This window comes from Rhinopithecus roxellana, chromosome 2 (assembly GCF_007565055.1).
Source record: "Rhinopithecus roxellana isolate Shanxi Qingling chromosome 2, ASM756505v1, whole genome shotgun sequence".
In the NCBI taxonomy this organism is placed as follows: Eukaryota; Metazoa; Chordata; class Mammalia; order Primates; family Cercopithecidae; genus Rhinopithecus; species Rhinopithecus roxellana.
In genome coordinates, this window is record NC_044550.1 from 163,754,884 (window position 1) to 163,780,695 (window position 25,812).

General features: G+C 37.4%; 1 protein-coding gene across 3 annotated transcripts in view; it reads left to right on the top strand.

Annotated features, from left to right (window-relative positions):
- Positions 1 to 25,812, top strand: part of RAB28 (RAB28, member RAS oncogene family) — a 128,682-nt gene that overhangs the window by 23,930 nt on the left and 78,940 nt on the right. For all 3 annotated transcript variants that reach the window (XM_030923620.1, XM_030923623.1, XM_030923627.1), the window contains exon 4: positions 4,997 to 5,126. In XM_030923620.1, the coding sequence (XP_030779480.1) occupies positions 4,997 to 5,126 (130 nt within the window). The remainder of the gene's footprint in view (positions 1 to 4,996; positions 5,127 to 25,812) is intronic.

Sequence of the window (25,812 nt, forward strand, 5' to 3'; positions counted from 1 at the left end):
GTGTCAGTTTTAGATCTTTCCTGCTTTCTCTTGTGGGCATTTAGTGCTATAAATTTCCCTCTACACACTGCTTTAAATGTGTCCCAGAGATTATGTTATGTTGTGTCTTTGTTCTCATTGGTTTCAAAGAACGTCTTTATTTCTGCCTTCATTTCATTACATACCCAATAGTCATTCAGGAGCGGGTTGTTCAGTTTCCATGTAGTTGAGCGGTTTTGAGTGAGTTTCTTAATCCCAAGTTCTAATTTGATTGCACTGTGGTTTGAGAGACAGTTTGTTATAATTTCTGTTCTTTTACATTTGCTGATTTCACTTCGTTCTCTTCTTATTCGCATGGTTTCTGATGAGGTGTTCTCTGTAATTTTTCTGCTTTTTCATTTATGGATAAGATATTTTCCCTATTCTTCTAGCTTCTTTCAAGATTTCTCTGTTTTTTTTCTTTGGAGCAATTTGAATATATGCCTAGATATAGAGTTTTTGGTATGTATGCAAATTGGTGTTCTCTGAGATTCTTAAATATGTGGTTTGGTGTCTAATTATTTTTGGCAATTTCTTGGTTACTGTTACTTCAAATACTCTCTAAGCTTGATTCTGTCTTCTTCTGATACATCAGCTGTGTGTGTGATGCACCACTTCGAACTGTCCCACTGTTCTTTGATGTTCTGTTTTATACATTGTTTTGTTCTTTTTGCTTTTCAGTTGTAGAAGTTTCTATTATCCTGTCTTTAAGTTCACTGATTTTTTTTTCCTATGCTGTGTCCAACAATGTACCCAACAATGGCATTCTTTATTTCTGTTACAGTGTTTTTGATATCTAGCATTTTGTTTTTATTATCCCTTGTTTTATTATCCCTATCTGTGCTTGCATATGTTTTCTTTTTCCTTTAGAACCCTCAACACATTAGTCATAGTTACTTAAAATTGGCTGTCTAATAATGACAAAATCTGTTTCATATCTGAGTTTGGTTCTGATGCTTGGTTTCTCTCTTCAAATTACCTTTTGAAATTCCTTGTAATTTTATATTGAAAGCTGGACATGTTATACTGAGTAATACGATTCAGGTAAATAGACTTAGTGTGAGGTTTTACGTTGTGCTGTATTTAATATTTACTTTAGCTGTCAGTGCCAGAGGCATTGATTCCTCTAGTATCCTTGTTTTTGCCTCCCAGTCTTTTTTGGTATCTCCAGAAACTCTTTAGGTGAAATCTGTCTTGCAGCTCTTTCAGATGTTGGTGCCCTGGTGATGTTGTGGTAAAGTATGGGGGAGGTGAAGCATGCTATATTCTTATGATAAAGTTTTAGTCTTTAGTGAGCTTGTATTTTGGTACTGTGACCTTCACTCGTGTTTCTTTCTCCTCCCAGTTAGATGAGACAGACTGGCTACAGGAGGCTGAAGTTGGAAACTTCCCTTTCCAGATGGAATACAATGTTCTGATTAAGCCATTTCTTCTGGAGAGTTTGCCTTTTTTATGGATAATGCTCTGGGCATATTTCACAATGGTTACTTTTTTCCTCTCTTCATGCCAGAGCCTTGAGAGGATTTCTTGACTCTTTACTGATAATGTGGTGGGATATCTGGAATCTGGTCGTATATCCATGCAAGTGTGGAGGTAGCCCCCTAAGACTGAGGGGGCCTCTAGGAGTTGCTCACTCTTAAGCTAGACCTCAGTCAGCCTCCAGCAGTTTGTCAAAATTATCACTACTATTTCTAGTGGCTGCTACTCCAGGTAGGCAGATCTTGGCTGTAACTTTTTGGATTTGTTTGTCTTTCCAGATTTCAGGGTGATGATTTGCCTTACAATATCAGTTTTCTGATGAATCCAAGAAAAGTCACTGATTTTTTCAGTTTGTTCTGCCTTTTTCTTATTGTAAGGACAGGAGTGATGACTTTCAAGTTTTTTTTTTTTACATGTCAGAGTTGAAATTGAAGGTCCTATAATTCCTTTTATATTTTAACATTTTTAGTTTTCTCATTTTTTTCATTTCAGAATTTCACCACAGTGGTACTAGTTATGATGGCAAGAAGAAGGAAAAATAATAGTTTTTACATTATAAATGGTACTGAGAATATGAACAAGGAGATGTTTGTGTTGCTAGATAGCTAGGTGAGTGAAGAGGAGTTTATCCTTCTATATTTTTTGTGAATCCTGAAAGATTTCTAGGAATCACCAACTGGAAAATGTTGGGACATATTTGTCTAGATCAGAGATTGGCAGATTTTTCCTGAAAAGAGCTAGATAGTAAATATTTTATGCTTTGCAGGCCATGTTGTCTCTGTTGTAGCCACTCAGCTCTGCAGTTGTAGCACAAAAGCAGCCACTGATAATACTTAAACAAATGATTGTGACTATATTTCAGTAAAAGTTTATCTACAGATACACAGTGTGGGCCAGATTTGACCCATGGGCCATATTTACCAATTTGTGGTCTAGAACAACAGTTTTTAATGTTTTTGTTCCGTAGCTCTCATCCTGTACTGAGTATCAGTAGATGGTGGCCATGTTTTATTTGCATATATTTTACCATATTCAGGTATTGTCCCATGTTTGGATAAAGGTTTTCGTATATTAATCAAAAGGTTTCAAAAGGTCTTAAGAGGCAGAGGTCTAGGCTTTATTTGTGAGTTTAAAACCTACCTCAAAGTTGCCATAAAAATATGACTCTTCTTCACTTAGTTGATAACAAAAAAAAAAATCTACAATTGCATGTAGTATGTTAATTTTAAAATAAGTACTTTTATCATTTCACTTTATAATGTAGGCATATCAGGTGTTTTAAAAGTGAGGTAACAAGTGTTGCCCAAGATCAATAGGTGGGACCAGGACTGGAATCCAACAGCAACCTGAGTTCCAATGTAGAGCTCTTTTCAACAAATAATGTATGATATCACCCATGGCAGTTGGAGCCATGTCATGGAGCCAGTAGATTGAAGATTAATCTTCAGATATTAGTTCTGGGGCTTTATTCTTAATAAGAAAAATGAGATACTGTTTGTTTTAGATAATTCTATGTTGGGCATTATTTCAAACCATGTTGGAAGACAGACAGAAATAGATGTTCAAGTGACCAAAATGAACCCGATGAGTGATTTTGCATATTATAGAATATTTAAAGCGAAAGGGATCTGAGAGACCATCTAACTCAAATATTGAATTTTAGAGATAAGAAACCTGAGACATGGAGAAGCTAGGTAACTTGGGAGCCAATATGGTTTAATAAAAGAGAATAATAATCCTGGAAGGTCGTAACAGAAGTATGCTAGGGTTGGCTTGCTCTAGCTTCAGAGAGTTAATTGTTAAATTTTTAGCAGTTTTTGTGAGCCAGTTATTAAAAACTTTTACAATGAAAAATTACCTATAAAGTCACACATTGTATTAAAACAAAGGTATATGCCTAATCTCTATCACTAATTATTTTACTATGTATTTCCGTTATCTGTGTTCTCGAGGTTGTTTACATCTGCTATATCTATATGGTGGAAATGTTTTATAATGGTGTGACTCTGTTCAGTGGGTGTCATATTGATAGCTTAAAAATGACCACAGGCTAGCATTTACACCATGAAAACTGGCAAACATTATGGCAAACTCACGCCTGCTGGGCCCTGAACCCCAAGCCAATTGATTAATATTTACCATTGTCTCACTAGTTATGACTTCTGTGTTCTGTACTTGTTTATGTGTTTAGTTTTGCTGCCAGTGAGTTCCTTATGGTTTGGAACTTACGTCTGTAGAATCCAGCACAATACTTGGAGTTTAGTTGACAGACAAATGTTTTTAATTATTTAGTCTTTGGTTCAAATCCTGGCTCCATCACTTACCTATCAGTATGACTTTGGTTATTTTAACCTCTGTTTATTATTTAAAATGGAAATAATAATACCAACCTTTCATGATTAGTGTGAGTATTAATGAGAAGACCTTGACGTGTGTCTGGTATACAGTAGGTGCACAGAAGTAGTTGATTACTACTGTTATAACCTAAGAAGTCGACATAAATGCCATTAGGGTTCAGGCTTATACTGTATGTAGAGCTTTGTATTAAGTGTTTGACCACAAACTGGATGAGAATCAGGAATGTGGTACTGTTATTTTTGTGTGCATATATACTTCTCCTTCCCACACAAAATAATGAGATAAATTAAAAGGAATATGATATATAAGAGGCAGGAAGAAATCCTTCTGTTATATTTGGCATTGCTCAGACTCTTATTACAGTATTATGTCCAGTTTTACATTGCTCATTTTAAAGAGGATGTCAAAAAACTATATGTAGTGTGTCCTGGGAAGAATCAGCAGCTATGATTAAAGAGATAGAAAAATAGGCCCTTTGAGGCAAGTTTAAGGAACTGAGTTTGTTTACTCTGGAAAGGAGATGGTAAAGGAGTTACTTAACTATCTTCAAGTATATGAAGGGTTAGTTTAAGAAAGATGCTCTCAAGTTCTCCAAATGCACAGTGGACTAAAAGAGGAAATCGACATTTCATTTAAAGAAAATTGTGTTAAACACTTAAATTGTCTATCAAGGGATATCATGGAATCTTTGTTTTTGAAAATATTTAAAAAGTAGCAGCAGATGAATATTTGTTGAAAAGTTTTAATGTTTGACCTCATGAAAGTGAGAGGTAGGATTGTAGATGTTGTGGCCTTTTCTACTTCTCTGATATGATTTTCTTATATTTACTGTAACTTACCAAGCATATTCCAGATATCTTATTGGAAGACCACTTATAATTTTGATAAAATTATGTTTTAACTTGCATTGCATCTTAGTTGCTGGATTTGTCTTGAATGAAAGCAGTCACTATTATCAATATGCTAGTAAGCAATTTAAATGGAAGTTTATATATAAAACACATTTTGTATAAGTTTATATATAATACACATTTGTATTTTTACATCCATTTTGACATATCTGAAGCATTACTCAAGTATTCATTAAGATTTTTTTCACCAAATAGTACTTTACAGATATTTTGTAACTCTTTTGTGACAGGGAGTCCTCTTGGTATATGATATTACAAATTATCAAAGCTTTGAGAATTTAGAAGATTGGTATACTGTGGTGAAGAAAGTGAGCGAGGAGTCAGAAACTCAGCCACTGGTTGCCTTGGTAGGCAATAAAAGTAAGTTATTACTGCTTATTTATGTATGGTACAGTTTACTTGCTGTTGTGGACAGAATGTTTGTGTTCCCCCTCACCCCCAATATATATGTCGAAGACCTAATCCCCAAAATGATGGTGTCTAGAAGTGGCGTTTTTGGGAGATAATTAGGTCATGAGAGTGGAGCCCTTAAGAATGACATCGGGCAGGATGCAGTGGCTAATGCTTGTAGTCCCAGCACTTTGGGAGGCCAAGGCAGGGGGATTGCTTGAGGCCAGGAGTTTGGGACAAACCTGGGCAACATAGTGAGACCCTTGTCTCTATTTAATTAAAAAAGAGAATGGGATTAATGCCTTCATAAGAGACACGAGAGAGATAATAATTCTTTCTGCCATGTGAAGATAGGCAAGAAGCTGACTGTCTGCGAACCAGGAAGAATGCCCTCATTGGATCCTGAATCTGTCAGTATCTTGATCTTGGACTTTAGTTACCAGAAGTTTGAGAAATAATGTTTGTGGTTTAGGCCATAGTCTATGTCATTTGTTATGGCAGCCCAAACAGAGGACTTATTGAGACATTTGCCTATCCTGTAGTTTTAATTCCTACAAAGAAAGATTTGATATTTGGAAACAGCTTTTCTGGAGTGAGCAAATTATTTGAGTAGAAAATTCCTAAGAGTGTGTACAATCTTTTCAATAACCGTTTTGCTGCATGGTCTATCATAAACTGCTCCACTGCTTTGGTCAATTCCTGTGAAGGTAAGTTTAGGTCTGACAGTGTGTGTTTTGGCTTCCTGTGGTCTAAGAAAGCAACATGGACTATTAAGAACAGCAACACAGCTGCAGATTTTATGATATTGCATTGCAGTTTCAGCTCTGTCCCAGAGGTTTTGAGCAATACATTTCATTAAATGATCCCCTATTTTAGGTAAGAAAGAAGTGTCTACATTGGAATTTTATATGCATTGTTTCTTGCTCCTGTCTCTTATAAACTTCCTCTTCTACATTTTCAGGTTTGTTCTGAAATATGATTTTTTTTTTTTTTTTTTTTGAGAAAGAGTGTATTAGGGAGAAAAGAAGTTCTTGGTAAAAACTACGGGTTTGCTAGTGATTTTGAGACCTGTCTCGGGCTATGATAGATAGCAGAGAAAAATTATAAAACTGAACTCAATACATGACTGTTTTTTCGTTCCTAGTTCTGCAATGCAGTGACTTAGAAAAAGAGACATTAATAAAGGTTTTCAAATATAGTCATGTGTTGTTTAACAACAGGATATGTCCTAAGAAATGTATTATTAGGCAGTTTCATTGTGTGAACATTATAGATTATATATTAGGGTTCTCTAGAGGGACGGAACTAATAGGATAGATGTATATATGAAAGGGAGTTTATTAAGGAGAATTGACTCACATGATCACAAGCTAAAGTCCCACGATAGGCCATCTGCAAGTTGAAGTGCAAGGAAAGCAGTAGTGGATCAGTCCGAGTCCCAAAACCTCAAAAGTAGGGAAGCTGACAGTGTAGCCTTCAGTCTGGCTGAAGGCTGAGAGCCTCTGGCAAACCTCCAGTGTAAGTCCAAAAGTCCAAAAGCCAAAGAACTTGGAGTTTCATGTTCAAGGGCAGGAAGCATCCAGCACAGGAGAAAGATGGAGGCTGGAAGACTCAGCAAATCTGCTTTATTCTAGCCATGCTGGCAGTTGATAAGAGAGTGCCCACCTAGATTGAGGGTGGGTCTGCCTCTCCCAGTCCACTGACTTGAATGTTAATCTCCTTTGGCAACACCCTCAGTGACAGACCCAGGAACAATACTTTGCATCCTTCACGCCAATCAAGTTGACACTGAATATTTACTATCACATAGAGTGTATTTACACAAACCTATATGGTATGGCCAACTACACACCTAAGCTATATAGCACAGCCTATTGCTCCTAGGCTACAAACTTGTATAGCATGTTACCATACTGTAGGCAGTTATAACACAATAGTGTGTATTTCCGTGTGTCAGCATAGAAAAGGTACAGTAAAAATATGGTATAAAAGCTCCATTTTAATCTTATGGGACCACCATCATATATGTGGCCCATTGTTGATAGAAACATTGTTATGCAACACATTAATGTATGTGAAATATTGTATGACTCGATGTTTCCCAACTTATTTGAGGTCAGAAAAAGAGAAAATTACTTCAGATTTTACCATGGAGAATTTGGGTTAGGTATTATTTCCTGACTACAAGGGTTATTAAATCAATACCTACATACATTACCAAGAGAATTATCTTTTCCAAAGGTCTTAAAAAATGTAGTACATTTTTTTTTCTCTGTAATTGTTTAGGAAGCAGTGCTTCCTGAAAGACCAAACCAAGATTTCTGCATTATGTGGCTTTGCACACTGGATGAGCATTTAGTAAGTTCAAGCTTAATTTAAAACCATGATGACACAAGTGTGAATGTCATTTCTCTGAGGAGTTAAAAATACAGGCATGGCCGGGCGCGGTGGCTCAAGCCTGTAATCCCAGCACTTTGGGAGGCCGAGACGGGCGGATCACCAGGTCAGGAGATCGAGACCATCCTGGCTAACACGGTGAAACCCCGTCTCTACTAAAAATACAAAAACTAGCCGGGCGAAGTGGCGGGCGCCTGTAGTCCCAGCTACTCGGGAGGCTGAGGCAGGAGAATGGCGTAAACTCGGGAGGCGGAGCTTGCAGTGAGCTGAGATCTGGCCACTGCACTCCAGTCCGGGCGACAGAGCGAGACTCCGCCTCAAAAAAAAAAAAAAAAAAAAAAAAAAAAAAAAAAAAAAAAATACAGGCATTATCATATGCTCTGGAAAATGGTGTTACATATCATAATATGTTATGGCTTGGGTAGAAATTGTAGTTTGCTTTTTAAAAGCTTTAGTTAAATTTTCCTCATCTGTTTTGCAAACGATTCTTTTTAATTGAGCGAATCAGATGCTTTTCATTTCATTGAAAATCCCCCTTTGGCAAATCATGTTTTGATGAGCTTAAGTTCTATTTCTGGGTTCAGCTTCTCATTTTAGTTGTCATACAAAGCGTTGGCTTATATTATGTTTAAGTATGCGCTTTATAAAGGAGGCTTCACATTACCTTATGAGAAATTATAGAGTGTCTGTGGGAGAGGGGTTATAATTTGTTTTAATTTTTTTCAGGATATAATCTAACTGCCACTTGGGATAATGGAGTAGTGGTGCATAATTATATATATTATGTTATGTGTATGCTGTCCTGTGAGGCATCCACCGTTGGTCACTGTCAAAGACAGGCATTAGAGTAGATGGGCTATTGGACTGGACTGGTGGTGGCATGCTCAGGTTTTAAAAACAAATATTTGTACAAGTTATTTGAATTTATGCAAGAAATTAATACAATGTTATGTTGGAGATTTAATAGCATAAAAGATGAGACTTTTTACTTTTGGCATAGCTATAACCCCTTTCTTGTATGTATTTATAATATACTCTTTCAGAATGAGATAATATATCAGTATATGCAGTCACACAGAATGTTATATATGTAAGATAAAGAGATTATAGATAAATATTTTCCTGAATATTATTTACTACGTAATCTGTCACTGGCCCAATTTCATGTGATCATGTAATGAAAGATCCTTCTGCAGTTAAGCCTATTAGGGCTTTAACCCTAAGTCTCCTGAATATATTTTGATTTCTATTTCCAAATTAATGTTATGTTGGTATGGTATAGTAGTATGTACTTATAATGGGGGATATAATTATATTAAAAAGCAATACAATTAACAAAGATTTTTCACACTGGTTAAAGGCAAAGCAAGAGATGTGATGGGAAGACATGTGAAGCTGGATTATTATACTCATTATATAAACATAGTCATCTTCTTCCTAAATGTGGTTTTAAAATTTATCATTGTGTACCTTTCTTTACAAGTTAGATAGAATGCATATGTTGAAAAGAAATGTGTAGGCTGTGGAGATAGTGGTAGCAGTAGCCAGCTTTTAGTTAGTAGAAGGAGGGAGAGAAAAAGAGAGGGTGAATACACATCTCCATACAAGTTACAAGATTATTTGCTTTTTATTAAAATATATTAAACCTTCAGAAATTTGGGCTGAGGATAGAGAATATTCTGACATAAAGATGAATTATGAACTCATTTTTATGAAAAGTTAAATTTTATGGTTAAATATCCAGAGTAACTAGAATAGGTTAATGAAATGGCAAATAGAGGAAGAGACTTTTTTTTTTTTAATTTTTATTTTTTATTTCTTTATTTTTTTATTATACTTTAAGTTCTAGGGTACATGTGCATAACGTGCAGGTTTGTTACATATGTATGCTTGTGCCATGTTGGTGTGCTGCACCCATCAACTCATCAGCACCCATCAACTCGTCATTTACATCAGGTATAACTCCCAGTGCAATCCCTCCCCCCTCCCCCCTCCCAGTGATAGGCCCCGGTGTGTGATGTTCCCCTTCCCGAGTCCAAGTGATCTCATTGTTCAGTTCCCACCTATGAGTGAGAACATGCGGTGTTTGGTTTTCTGTTCTTGCGATAGTTTGCTGAGAATGATGGTTTCCAGCTGCATCCATGTCCCTACAAAGGACTCAAACTCATCCTTTTTTATGGCTGCATAGTATTCCATGGTGTATATGTGCCACATTTCTTAATCCAGTCTGTCACTGATGGACATTTGGGTTGATTCCAAGTCTTTGCTATTGTGAATAGTGCCGCAATAAACATACGTGTGCATGTGTCTTTATAGCAGCATGATTTGTAATCCTTTGGGTATATACCCAGTAATGGGATGGCTGGGTCATATGGTACTTCTAGTTCTAGATCCTTGAGGAATTGCCATACTGTTTTCCATAATGGTTGAACTAGTTTACAATCCCACCAACAGTGTAAAAGTGTTCCTATTTCTCCACATCCTCTCCAGCACCTGTTGTTTCCTGACTTTTGAATGATTGCCATTCTAACTGGTGTGAGATGGTATCTCATTGTGGTTTTGATTTGCATTTCTCTGATGGCCAGTGATGATGAGCATTTTTTCATGTGTCTGTTGGCTGTATGAATGTCTTCTTTTGAGAAATGTCTGTTCATATCCTTTGCCCACTTTTTGATGGGGTTGTTTGTTTTTTTCTTGTAAATTTGTTTGAGTTCTTTATAGGTTCTGGATATTAGCCCTTTGTCAGATGAGTAGATTGCAAAAATTTTCTCCCATTCTGTAGGTTGCCTGTTCACTCTGATGATAGTTTCTTTTGCTGTGCAGAAGCTCTTTAGTTTAATTAGATCCCATTTGTCAATTTTGGCTTTTGCTGCCGTTGCTTTTGGTGTTTTAGACATGAAGTCCTTGCCCATGCCTATGTCCTGAATGGTGTTGCCTAGGTTTTCTTCTAGGGTTTTTATGTTATTAGGTATAACATTTAAGTCTCTAATCCATCTTGAATTAATTTTCGCATAAGGAGTAAGGAAAGGATCCAGTTTCAGCTTTCTATTATGGCTAGCCAATTTTCCCAGCACCATTTATTAAATAGGGAATCCTTTCCCCATTTCTTGTTTTTGTCAGGTTTGTCAAAGATCAGATGGCTGTAGATGTGCGGTATTATTTCTGAGGACTCTGTTCTGTTCCATTGGTCTATATCTCTGTTTTGGTACCAGTAGCATGCTGTTTTGGTTACTGTAGCCTTGTAGTATAGTTTGAAGTCAGGTAGCGTGATGCCTCCAGCTTTGTTCTTTTGACTTAGGATTGTCTTGGCAATGCGGGCTCTGTTTTGGTTCCATATGAACTTTAAAGCAGTGTTTTCCAATTCTGTGAAGAAAGTCATTGGTAGCTTGATGGGGATGGCATTGAATCTATAAATAACCTTGGGCAGTATGGCCCTTTTCATGATATTGATTCTTCCTATCCATGAGCATGGTATGTTCTTCCATTTGTTTGTGTCCTCTTTTATTTCACTGAGCAGTGGTTTGTAGTTCTCCTTGAAGAGTTCCTTCACATCCCTTGTAAGCTGGATTCCTAGGTATTTTATTCTCTTTGAAGCAATTGTGAATGGAAGTTCATTCCTGATTTGGCTCTCTGTTTGTCTGTTACTGGTGTATAAGAATGCTTCTGATGTTTGCACATTAATTTTGTATCCTGAGACTTTGCTGAAGTTGCTTATCAGCTTAAGGAGATTTTGGGCTGAGACAATGGGGTTTTCTAAATATACAATCATGTCATCTGCAAACAGGGACAATTTGACTTCTTCTTTTCCTAACTGAATACCCTTGATTTCTTTCTCTTGCCTGATTGCCCTAGCCAGAACTTCCAACACTATGTTGAATAGGAGTGGTGAGAGAGGGCATCCCTGTCTTGTTTTCAAAGGGAATTTTTCCTGTTTTTGCCCATTCAGTATGATATTGGCTGTGGGTTTGTCATAAATAGCTCTTATTATTTTGAGATACATTCCATCACTACCGAATTTATTGAGCGTTTTTAGCATGAAGGGCTGTTGAATTTTGTCAAAGGCCTTTTCTGCATCTATTGAGATAATCATGTGGTTTTTGTCTTTGGTTCTGTTTATATGCTGGATTACGTTTATTGATTTGCGTATGTTGAACCAGCATTGCATTCCAGGGATGAATCCCACTTGATCATGGTGGATAAGCTTTTTGATGTGCTGCTGGATCCGGTTTGCCAGTATTTTATTGAGGATTTTTGCATCAGTGTTCATCAGGGATATTGGTCTAAAATTCTCTTTTTTTATTGTGTCTCTGCCAGGCTTTGGTATCAAGATGATGTTGGCCTCATAAAATGAGTTAGGGAGGATTCCCTCTTTTTCTATTGATTGGAATAATTTCAGAAGGAATGGTACCAGCTCCTCCTTGTACCTCTGGTGGAATTCAGCTGTGAATCCATCTGGTCCTGCACTTTTTTTGGTTGGTAGGCTATTAATTATTGCCTCAATTTCAGAGCCTGGTATTGGTCTATTCAGGGATTCAGCTTCTTCCTGGTTTAGTCTTGGGAGAGTGTCAGTGTCCAGGAAATTATCCATTTCTTCTAGATTTTCTAGTTGATTTGCATAGAGGTATTTATAGTATTCTCTGATGGTAGTTTGTATTTCTGTGAGGTCAGTGGTGATATCCCCTTTATCATTTTTTATTGCATCTATTTGATTCTTCTCTCTTTTCTTCTTTATTAGTCTTGCTAGCGGTCGATCAATTTTGTTGATCTTTTCAAAAAACCAACTCCTGGATTCATTGATTTTTGGAGGGTTTTTTGTGTCTCTGTCTCCTTCAGTTCTGCTCTGATCTTAGTTATTTCTTGCCTTCTGCTAGCTTTTGAATGTGTTTGCTCTTGCTTCTCTAGTTCTTTTAATTGTGATGTTAGAGTGTCAATTTTAGATCTTTTCTGCTTTCTCTTGTGGGCATTTAGTGCTATAAATTTCCCTCTACACACTGCTTTAAATGTGTCCCAGAGATTCTGGTATGTTGTATCTTTGTTCTCATTGGTTTCAAAGAACATCTTTATTTCTGCCTTCATTTCATTATGTACCCAGTAGTCATTCAGGAGCAGGTTGTTCAGTTTCCATGTAGTTGAGCGGTTTTGATTGAGTTTCTTAGTCCTGAGTTCTAGTTTGATTGCACTGTGGTCTGAGAGACAATTTGTTAAAATTTCTGTTCTTTTACATTTGCTGAGGAGTGCTTTACTTCCAATTATGTGGTCAATTTTGGAATAAGTGCGATGTGGTGCTGAGAAGAATGTATATTCTGTTGATTTGGGGTGGAGAGTTCTATAGATGTCTATTAGGTCCGCTTGGTGCAGAGATGAGTTCAATTCCTGGATATCCTTGTTAACTTTCTGTCTCGTTGATCTGTCTAATGTTGACAGTGGAGTGTTGAAGTCTCCCATTATTATTGTATGGGAGTCTAAGTCTCTTTGCAAGTCTCTAAGGACTTGCTTTATGAATCTGGGTGCTCCTGTATTGGGTGCATATATATTTAGGATAGTTAGCTCTTCCTGTTGAATTGATCCCTTTACCATTATGTAATGGCCTTCTTTGTCTCTTTTGATCTTTGATGGTTTAAAGTCTGTTTTATCAGAGACTAGGATTGCAACCTCTGCTTTTTTTTGTTCTCCATTTGCTTGGTAGATCTTCCTCCATCCCTTTATTTTGAGCCTATGTATGTCTCTGCATGTGAGATGGGTCTCCTGAATACAGCAGACTGATGGGTCTTGACTCTTTATCCAGTTTGCCAGTCTGTGTCTTTTCATTGGAGCATTTAGTCCATTTACATTTAAGGTTAATATTGTTATGTGTGACCTTGATCCAGCCATTATGGTATTAACTGGTTATTTTGCTCGTTAGTTGATGCAGTTTCTTCCTAGCCTCGATGGTCTTTACATTTTGGCATGTTTTTGCAATGGCTGGTACCGGTTGTTCCTTTCCATGTTTAGGGCTTCCTTCAGGGTCTCTTGTAAGGCAGGCCTGGTGGTGACAAAATCTCTAAGCATTTGCTTATCTGTAAAGGATTTTATTTCTCCTTCACTTATGAAACTTAGATTGGCTGGATATGAAATTCTGGGTTTAAAATTCTTTTCTTGAAGAATGTTGAATATTGGCCCCCACTCTCTTCTGGCTTGGAGAGTTTCTGCCGAGAGATCTGCTGTTAGTCTGATGGGCTTCCCTTTGTGGGTAACCCGACCTTTCTCTCTGGCTGCCCTTAAGATTTTTTCCTTCCTTTCAACTTTGGTGAATCTGGCAATTATGTGTCTTGGAGTTGCTCTTCTGGAGGAGTATCTTTGTGGCGTTCTCTGTATTTCCTGAATTTGAATGTTGGCCTGCCCTAGTAGGTTGGGGAAGTTCTCCTGGATGATATCCTGAAGAGTGTTTTCCAGCTTGGTTCCATTTTCTCCCTCACTTTCAGGCACCCCAATCAGACGTAGATTTGGTCTTTTTACGTAATCCCATACTTCTTGCAGGCTTTGTTCATTTCTTTTTCTTCTTTTTTCTTTAGACTTCTCTTCTCGCTTCATTTCATTCATTTGATCCTCAGTCGCTGATACTCTTTCTTCCAGTTGATCGAGTTGGTTACTGAAGCTTGTGCATTTGTCACGTATTTCTCGTGTCATGGTTTTCATCTCTGTCAGTTCATTTATGGCCTTCTCTGCATTAATTATTCTGGTTATCAATTCTTTCACTCTTTTTTCAAGATTTTTAGTTTCTTTGCGCTGGATATGTAATTCCTCCTTTAGCTTCGAGAAGTTTGATGGTCTGAAGCCTTCTTCTCTCATCTCGTCGAAGTCATTCTCCGTCCAGCTTTGATCCGTTGCTGGCGATGGGCTGTGTTCCTTTGGAGGGGGAGATGTGCTCTTATTCTTTAAATTTCCAGCTTTTCTGCCCTGCTTTTTCCCCATCTTTGTGGTTTTATCTGCCTCTGGTCGTTGGTGATGGTGACGTACTGATAGGGTTTTGGTGTGGGTGTCCTTCCTGTTTGTTAGTTTTCCTTCTAACAGTCAGGATCCTCAGCTGTAGGTCTGTTGGAGATTGCTTGAGGTCCACTCCAGACCCTGTTTGCATGGGTATCAGCAGCAGAGACTGCAGAATATAGAATACTGCTGAACAGTGAGTGTACCTGTCTCATTCTTGCTTTGGAAGCTTCCTCTCAGGGGTGTACTCCACCATGTGAGGTGTGGGGTGTCGGTCTGCCCCTAGTGGGGGATGTCTCCCATTTAGGCTACTCAGGGGTCAGGGACCCACTTGAGCAGGCAGTCTGTCCTTTCTCAGATCTCAGCCTCCGTGTCGGGAGATCTAGTGCTCTCTTCAAGCTGTCAGACAGAGTCGTTTGCGTCTGCAGAGGTTTCTGCTGCCTTTTGTTGTTGTTGTTGTTTTTTAGCTGTGCCCTGTCCCCAGAGGTGGAGTCTACAGAGACTGGCAGGCCTCCCTGAGCTGCTGTGAGCTCCACCCAGTTCGATCTTCCTAGGGCTTTGTTTACCTACTTAAGCCTCAGCAATGGCTGGCGCCCCTTTCCCAGCCTTGCTGCTGCCTTTCAGTTAGATCGCAGACTGCTGTGCTAGCAATGAGGAAGGCTCCGTGGGCATGGGACCCTCCCAGCCAGGTGTGGGATATAATCTCCTGGTGTGCCTGTTTGCTTAAAGCACAGTATTGGAGTGGGAGTTACCCGATTTTTCAGGTGTTGTGTGTCTCAGTTCCCCTGGCTAGGAAAAGGGATTCCCTTCCCCCTTGCACTTCCCAGTTGAGGCGATGCCTCGCCCTGCTTCAGCTCTTGCTGGTCGGGCTGCAACAGCTGACCAGCACCGATTTTCCGGCACTCCCTAGTGAGATAAACCGAGTACCTCAGTTGAAAATGCAGAAATCACCTGTCTTCTGTGTCGCTCGCGCTGCGAGCTGGAGACTGGAGCTGCTCCTATTCGGCCATCTTGCCCCACCCTCGAGACTTCTTTTAATGAAGTGAAAGAACGATTGGCAACTAGTACATTATGTCAATATATAATTCTTAAAAATTAAAATTTATTAAAATGAATTTTTCTCTATTCCGTTTTTAAAGGCTGTCAGATGTTAATTAGTGTTATTTTGTTTTACTGTTTAAGTATTAAATGAAATATTGAGGTCATAGAGGTTTGGATTTAGACAGACTTTGCTTACAAGCCCATTTTCTTCACGGAAGAGCAGTGTGACATCATACAAGTTACTTTACATCTTTATGCCTCAGTTTCCCGCATCTGGAAATCAGGGTAATAGTTTATGTTGGATAAAGTTGATTTAAAGATTAAATGAGATATTGTGTGAAAAGTACTGTGCTTTTGGTCTTTTGCATAGTAAGTGCCCAGTAACTATGAATTAGTTTATTAATCATAATGGCCTTTTAAAAGTACTGAGCATAGATAGCTTCAACTTGATTTATCACAAATTGCAAAATAGTAGAGCTAAAATTCATGTTCTGTGAAACTTTCCTAGAGAAAATGTTTATTAGAGAATTTCCTTATTACCATCTTATCTGTATTCTCCCCTACCCCACCCCACCAGAGATTGATAGTTCTTATATTATGTGTTGGGTAGGGCCATTCTTTCATCAAACATTTTTGAGAGTCTGCTATGTGTATTAAGCTAGCCGTTGTTAATTTGCTGAAAGGTTGAGACAAAGAACGTCTTTAAGGAGTGATGGGAACTTGCCAAGTAGATCTTAATCTTATTCTCTGCCATCTTCAAATTAAAAAAAAAGTCTTTGTTTTGCTCTGTCTGGTTGTAGAGATTAATAAATACACTTATGGACTTTAGCAAGACAACTTTATCAAGATGACTGAATAGAGACACCTGGCATTTGGTGAATGGCAGCCCAGAATGGCAGTGTGGAGACACCCAGCCTCTGCAGCTCCGTCTCCCCTGTCCAGGTCAGATTGGTCCACAAACAGGAGAGACTTCCCCTTGTGGGGAAGAGGTAAGCAGAAGATTCCTACTAGTCCCCGTTGCCACCACAAACATCTACATTCCTTACTACAGGGAATCCCACAGTTCTTGCAAACCCTGACTCTAATTTGGAGAGCTCCTAGGAATTCACACATCTGCCTTGCTGCAGATTAGGAGTACAAGGTGTGCATTCCTCACTCCCCACCCACCCATTGTGAGTCAAGCTGCTGCAGCATGGTGCCGTCTTGAGACCAGAGCCACCTCTGGAGTGTGCACTCTTCTGGGTATCATTAGCCTTTGGACCTCTCCAGCACTGGGACTCCATCTTCATTCCACCAAGTCCAAATGGGTGGCTGAACACCACAGCTTTAGCTGCTCAGAGCCCGGGCCCATGATTGGCTGTGACTCTGGTCCTGCGCAGCAGGGAAACCAATCCCCAGTGCCCACACTCAAACAAGAGGAAAAGTCCGGCAGTCCTCCCAGGGCAAACCTGCTCTTGAGCCAGACAAACTGCTGTGTACCCTCCCCTGAGCAGGAGAGATCCTTGAACCACTGAGTGGCTTACACACCCTCAGGCTGGTAGAGTGGCTGTGTGTCTGTGCCCAGGGCCTGAGAAACAGCCATTTGGTGACATCTGGCAGACACAGTCCCAGGCTGACCGAACATTTGTGTGTCTGCATCCCCTGCCTGAGAAACAGCCTCATAGGCTGCCCATGGCAAATGTATCCCCAGGCTGACCTAGCAGCTGTGCATCCTTGTCTTAGGTCTGAGAAACAGCCCCATGGGCTGCCCCTACCAAATACCCTCCCAGGCTAGCCATCGATATTCTGGGTCTGAGAAACAACCCTGCAGACCACCTCTGGCAGAAATGCCCCTAGACCAACCGAGCAGCTGTGTGCACCTGTTCCAGGCCTGAGAAATAGCCCTGTGGGCTGCCTCCAGCAGACACACACCCAGGCCAGCTGAGAAGCTGTGTAGCCATGTACTAGACCTTAGAAACAGCCCTTGGCAGGCACTCCCCCAGGCTGGCATAGCCAGCCGTGCACCTGTGCCCCCAGCCAGAATAACAGGCTGCAAACCAGACCCTAAATTGGCCAAGTAGCCATGTGCGTGCATGCACCCTGACCTGAGAAACAGCCCAGCAAGCCCACCCATGGCAAAGTTGCACCGTCGCTACCACATACTGTCTCAGCTTTGGCCACTGAGGCACTCATAAATGTCATGAGTGTGGATTACAGCTGAAGAAACTGCATAGAGAAACACTACTGTGTCCAACTAGAAACAAACCCAGTGCACCTTCACTGAACTGACACCCAGGGCCCATCTATATAAGTCTCTTATCATACTCCCTAGAATTAGAAGAGGTGACTCTTCTACCAGATGCATAGAAATCAGCATAGGGACACATCAAACATGAAAAAGCAAGGAAATGACACCTTTAAAGGAATATAATGATACTCTAGTAACAGACTTTAATCATAAGAAAATATACAAAACGCCAGAAGTGGAATTCAGAATAATAATCTTAAGGAAAGTCAGTGAGATACAAGAAAATATAGATAGAAAATTCAACAAAATCAGGAAAATAATTTATGATATGATTGAGGAATTCAACAGAGAGATGGATATAACCAAGAACCAATCAGAAATCTTAGAGCTGAAGAATTTAATTAATGAAATAAAAAATACTATCAGAAGCTCCAACAACAGATTCAGACCAAGCAGAAAAAAGAATTCTGCAACTTGAAGACAAGCCTTTTTAAATAACACAGACAAAAATAAATAAATAAAAAAAGAAAAAAAAATGAGGAAAACCTATAGGGGCAAAAAAATATAGGATTATTAAGTGAACAAATAATTATATTATGGAAGTTCCAGAAGGAAAAGAGAAAGGAAAAGTTGTAGGAAACTTATTTATTGAAAGAATAGCTGAAATCTTCTTAATCTTGAAAGACAGATGAACATCCACATCCAGGAAGCTCAAAGAACCCAAGGTAGATTTAACCCAAAGAGCTCCCCTTCAAGGCACATTATAGCCAAATTGTCAGAAGTCAAAGAGAATTCTAAAAGCAGCAAAGAATAGTGTCAAGTCACAAATAAGGGAATTGCTAGTGGACTAATTGTGGATTTTTCAGCAGAAACCTTACAGACCAGGAGAGAATAGAATTACCTATTGAAAGTTCAGAAAGGAAAAAAAAAGCCTGTCAGCCAGAATATTAGAATATTATACCCAGCAAAGCTATCCTTTTTAGACAAGCAAGAACTGAGAGAATTCATCATCACTGGACTGGCTTTACAAAAAATGTTCAAGGTACTGTTACATCTGAAAGTTCAAAGACAGTAACCACCATCATGAGAATATGTGAAACTATAAAACTTGCTGCTAGAGCCAATACACAGAGGAAAAAGAGAAAGAAAGAAATTTTATTACAACAGAAAATCATTCAACTATAAGAATAAGCCATAAGTAAGTAAGGAACAAAGAGTATACGGAACAACCAGAAAGCAGTCAATAAAATGACAGGTATAAGTCTTCACCTGTCAATAATAACTTTGAATTTAAACTCATTATATTTCTCATTTAAAAGATAGACTTATTTAATATATTAAGACAAACAAAACAAGACCCAACTATATGCTGCTTACTAGAAACTTAAAGATACACTTAGACTGAAAGTGAAAGGATGGAAAAAGATACTCCATGCAAACAGAAACCAAAAGCAATCAGGAGTAGCTATACATAAATCAGACAAAACAGACTTCAAGTCAAAAGCTGCACAAACAGGCAAAGGAGGACATCATATAGTAATAAAAGGATCAATTCAGCAAGAGAACATAGCAATTGTAAATATATACATACTTGATATCGGAACACTCAAATATATAAAGCAAATATTATTAAATCTAAAGGTAGAGATAGACTCCAATACAGTAATAGTTGTTGACTTCAGCACCCTACTCTCAGCATTGGAAAGATCACCTAAACAGAAAATCAACAAAGAAACATTGGATTTAAACTGCATGATAGACCAAACTGCACCTAACAGACATTTACAGGACATTTCACCTACCCAACAACTACATAATAAACCTTTTCATCAGCACTGGGAACTTTCTCAAGGATTGAGCCATGTATTAGGATATAAAATAAGTGTCCAAAAATTTAAAAAATTTGAAATCATATAAAGTATCTTATCTGACTATATGGAATAAAACTAGAAATCAATAGTAGATGAACATTCAAAACTATACAGATAACTGGAAATTGAACAGTATTCTGAATGACCAGTGGGTGAAGGAATAAATTAAAAAGGAAATTTAAAAAATTCTTGAAAGAAATGAAAGTAGAAACACAACATACAAAAAGTTATGGGACACAGCAAAGCAATACTAAGAGGCAAGTGTATATCAATAAATGCCTACATCAAAAAGCTGGAAGGATTTCAAATAAACTGCAGTGAATCTCAAGGAAATAGAATGCAAGGACAAACCAAACCCAAAACTAGTAGAAGGAAAGAAATAATAAAGATCAAAGCAGAAATAAATGAAACTGATACTAAAAGAACAGGAAGTTCAACAAAAGAAAAAGTTGTTTTTTTAAAAGATAAAATCAACAAACCATTAGATAGACTAAGATAAAAGGGAAGTCTCAAATAAATAAAATCAGAAATGAAAAAGGAGATGTCACAATAGATGCCATAGGACTAAAAAGGATCATTAAAGACTCCAGTGAACAACTATACACAGTTTTGAGCTTAATAAAGAAATCAAGCAAGCAAGCTGAAGATCTGACTGCTAGAGTTGAAAACATACTACAAAGCAGTAGTAAGTAAAGTGGCACAGTACTGGCATTAAAACAGACATGTAGACCAATGAAATGGAATAGAGAATACAGAAATAGATTCATATATTTACAGCGAATTGACTTTTAACAAATGTTCAAGAACACTCAGTGGGGAAAGGACACTCTCTTCAATAAATGTTGCTGGGAAAATTGGATATCCATATATGAAATAACAGGACTAGACCTTCACCTCTTGCCCTATACAAATACAATAAATATAAAATCAACTAAAAATGTATCAAAAACCTAAATGCAAGATGTGAAACTAAAACTACTAGAGGAAACAGAGAGAAAACACTTCAGGATATTTGTCTGGGAAAAGATTTTATGAGTAAGACCCCACCAACATAGGCAACAAAAGCAAAAGTAAGCAAGTGGGATTATTGCAAATTTAAAAACTTCTGAATGACAAAGGAAACAACTGAGTGAAAAAGTAATCTACAAATTGGGAAAAAAATTTGTGAACTACTCTTCCAACAGGGGATTAATAACCAAATTATACAAGGGATGCAGACATCTCAACAACAAAAAACGAAAACAAAACAAAAACAAACAACACCCGAAAAACCTAATCCAATTTAAAAAATGGGCAAATGATCTGAACAGACATTTCTCAAAAGAAGACATAGAAATGATCAACAAATATATGAAAAAAAATGTTCCTACATCACTAATCATCAGGGAAATGCAAATCAAAACCACAATCAGGTATCATCTAACCGCAGTTAGGATGGCTGTTACCAAAAATACAAAAGAAATAACAAATGCTGATGAGAATGTAAAGGAAAAGAACTCTTATACACTGTTAGTGGGAATGTAAGCAGTATGGATGTTCTTCCAAAAACTACAAATAGAACTACTGTATGGTTCCGCAATCCCATTGCTGATTATTTATCCAAAGGAAAGGAAATCAGTGTATCGAAGAGACATCTGTACCCCCATTTTTATTGCAGCACTGTTAATAATATGGAATCAACCTAGATTTTCAACAACAGATGAATGGATAAAGAAATATGATATATTTGCAAAATGGAATACTTTTCAGCCATAAAAAAGAATGCAATCCTGTCATTTGTGGCAACAGGAATGGAGCTGGAGGACATTATGTTAAGTGAAGTAAGCCAGGCACAGAGTGTTAAACACCACATGTTCTCACTCACATATGGAAGCTAAAAATAGTTGATCTTATAGAAGTCACAAATATATCATACTAGAGGCTGGGGAGGGTAGGGGAAAGTAAGGGTTAGGGAGAGATTTGTTAAAGGATACAAAATTGCAGCTAGATAAAAGTAAGAAGCTCTAGTGTTCTAGACCACTGTAGGAAGACTATACTTAACAATAATGTATTGTATGATTTCAAGTAGTTAGAAGGAGGATATTGTGGGAGGCCAAGGTGGGTGGATCACAAGGTCAGGAGATCGAGACCATCCTGGCTAACACAGTGAAAGCCCATCTCTACTAAAAAGAAATACAAAAAATTAGCTGGGCGTGGTGGCAGGCACCTGTAGCCCCAGCTACTCAGGAGGCTGAGGCAGGAGAATGGCATGAACCTGGGAGGCGGAGCTTGCAGTGAGCTGAGATCGCGCCACTGCACTCCAGCCTGGGCGACAGAGGGAGACTCCGTTTCAAAAAAAAAAAGAAGGGGGATATCGATTGTTTCTAACACAAAGAAATGATAAATGTTTGAGATGATGGATATGCTAATTACACTGATCTGATCAGTATACATTATATATAGAGAACAACATCACCATTAATATGTACAATTATTCCTCAATTTAAAATATTGGGAAAAATAAATACAGTTATGTTCAAATCTCCATCGAAGGCCATGATTTTCTTTTAGTGAGGTAAAAAGTAAATTTCTGGTAGGTAAATTTCACAGTGGGTAAGAGGGTTAGTTAATTGATTTATTCTGTGCGTGTCACAGAAGTTTGGCTGAAATTTAACAATCTCTTGAACTCTGTGTGGTGTGAGATGTCTGAAAAGCTACAGATCCAGCCACATAAGCACTCAAAAATAGTTATATTTTCATATTAGACAACTTCTGCAAGGCAGGGAGCCAGATCTACCAGGCCTAATACCAGGCTTGCTGGCTTTGGCCTTCTTGCTCTTCCAGCATTGGGGCACTCTCACTTGATAAGAGCCTACACTGTAGAGCCTAGAGATTTTTAAATTTATGTCCACCTAAGGGCTTATCGTAGGTAAACCTGGCCATGGCCTAACGTACACTATTACCTCTCATATAAACCACAGTAGTAGCTTCCTAAGTGGTCTTCCTGCTCCTAGGTTTGCTTTCCTACAGTTCTGTTCCCAAATTGCAGTTCAAATTATAAGACTTTTCTGCTTAAGACTCTTTGGTTGGATTACATCAAATGAAATCCAAACTCCTTACCCAAATTTACCAATGTTAGGGGATTGAGCCCTTACCTACTACTCAGACTTCATCTTCCACATGCTTCTTTGCCCACTATAAGTGCAAGGCATGTTTATTTTTTTTTTTCTGTTCCCAAAACATTCCAAGTTCATTTGTATCATACTTAGAATTTCTTATGCTTGAAATGATTTTCCCTCTTGTCTTTGCTTTTGGCTAGCTCAATTTTGTCATTCACATCTCACCTTCAACATCATTTTTTTAAAGTTTCATTCTAAAGGAGCCACCCAGTCTTCCTGTCTGTCAAGCCATCAAGTTTCAGTTATCTGCATATTCTTATTGTCATCTGATATATTGCTTCTTGTCTGTATTTCACCACTAAAATCTAAACTCAGAGAGCTAAGGACCTCATCACTTACAACAGTGCTTGAACTAATACCAAATGAATAAATAAAAGCCTTTTCATGAATACTGTTGGAATTATAAGTGTTTATGGCCCTGGATGTGTTATTCAGGGAAAATGATTTTTTTTTAATGAGGAAAAATACATATGTAGATATAGGGAATCCATTAGATGGCCTTCAGGGCCAAGTGGCCTATTGAATTCCACCCTGATGAATAATGTCAGAGGCAGTGTCTTGAGAAATACATCATAGTTTTATACTAGATCATCTTTGAAATAAAATTTCACAGATTTTATGTTATAATTTCAGGTTAAATAAATAAGAAAGATTTAGGAAGTTTGCTTCTTAAATCCTAACTTGTGGCTTTTACATATATGTTAGGAATCTAAGCTTTTGAGTTTTTATTTACAATTTTTTTGTGTTTAATTAAAACATAATCTGTAATGAATTACAGTTTTAATTTTTCTTTCAGTGTTTCAGGCAAGGGTATAATTGTAATGAAATGGAAATTCAGGAATATTAACTTTTTAAAGAGATTAATCTTAAGTTCAATGTTTTATAACCACATGGCATTTTAATTTGTCATTTTGTTATTCTCTATCTTTAATCCATTATGCCTTTATACTATCTGATCCATCAGCTAGTTTCTCCCCTGACTAGCTAACATTCTCAGTTGGATAGATTATAAACAGAATTAACAGGGGTTGCATAGAAGCTGCCCTCTTCCTGATTTATAGCTTTTTAGTTAGTGGAGAGGTGGTGGTTATCGGTAACTTGTATTGGGGGTGGGAATTATCATGCTCTAGTATAGAGTGGATGGATGAATGATCTCTACTCTTAAAGATGTTAACCAGATCCTTTTGCAAATAAAGACTAATAACTCAGATTTTTAAACAATCTTCATGACAGATGAGGGCATAGAGAAGAGTGCATCAACACTAATTAAGAATGTTGAGTGTATATTCTTCTTAACAGTGATTGATAGTTCTTGGAGTACTATCTCTGTCCAGGAAGTGATGTTTTACATTGGAAAGTTTAAAGGTTACATTTTAATGTACCCTATAAGTTGTGTTCCCTGAACTCAATGAAAATGTATTAGTAAAATAAGTAAACTTCAAGTTGAAAATTTTACTTATGGTCTCAATACAATTATCAGCAGGCTTTTAAAACAGACTTTTTTCTTCAGTAATAGGGAAGTATAAGAAATGGTTATATGTCCAGTTTGAACACCATTGGAATTTATATGAAATTACTTGCCTATATTGTGACTCTTTTGAGTCTTCAAAAATTCTTTATCTGTAAAACAGACATGTGAAACTATTAAATTGGTAATATTTAATTTATTTTGAAGGATTCATATCAACTTGTATAAAATTTATCACCTACAGTATTATACCAAAGTGAACAAGTCATTGTTACCAATTTGTTTAAGAGAGCTTCTAATTTATGAAGCATGAACAAAAACTCTTTTGGGGATTTGAGAAGTTCATTCTCTTTACACATTTTAAGCTAAAACATTCTGCCTTTTCACCATTTCTTTTACTACTTTGCTTCTTTTTTGTTCCAGATAATACTAATCCCGAAGTATCAGAACCAAGTGTCTTTTTCAGATGGAGCCAATATTTCTGTCTCTATTGCTGCTGCTACTACAACTTTTTTTTAAAACTTCTCTTCACATGTAAATTTTTCAAATAGAACTGTAATCATTTACTTCCTGGAACATACTGAGATCATTCTATATATTGAAAGAGAAAGTATTTTGTTGTATTTACTTAAAGCTGTTCCCTCACATGATACTTCACACTCCTGTTGTATTTTAAGGACATGTTGATAGCATTTCAAGTTTGATTGGCTGAGTATTATCTCCAAATCAAATGCATAAGCTTGCCTTCAGACTGTTGTTGTTACTGACAACTATTGAGGAATAAAATATCAAATGAGTGCTGTTTCATAATATCAATCAAAAACTATTTTTCATCTGACAGTTGTTGTAGTGATTTTATTTTGTTATGTCATAGTTAGTTTTTTGGATATCCTACCCCAAACCATTTTGACAGTACTATAATTTACTTTGCCTAAGCAGTATTATGGTTTTTGTGGTTATGTTTTCATTGGTTTTGGAGGAGTTGTATAAGCATTTTGATCATAACAATTTGTTTATATGATATCTCTCTACCTTCTTTTTGTCACAATAGAGAAGATTTATTAAATGCTGACGAAAGCATAATTCATCTTATTTGTTTTCTTTTAGGAAGAATCTTTGATTTTAAATTTTAGAAGAAATTATTAAATGTTAATATCAAATAAAGAACACAGAGCTATAGAAACATTTCTTTGTGAAAAAGGAATTTGGAAAATTTTATTAATATAATTTAAACTCCTTTAATAATGTATTTTAGTCTGTATTTGCAGTGGTTGTGGAAAAAAGCCAAAATAGTTTAAAGGAACACTAGACTGGGTATCAGAAAACTTTAGATATTTTTCTAGGTGCTGTAATTTTATCTAGTTACAGGAGCTTGAACAATTTCCTTAACCACTTACGGTCATCCTCTTACATAAAATGAGGGGATAGTACTGAGTAATACCTAAGCATCTTTGACCCCTAAGATTTGATGACCCAAACTATGTTTAGTTTTAAGGTTGCTTAATTGAACATGGTTATTGCTAGACAGTTT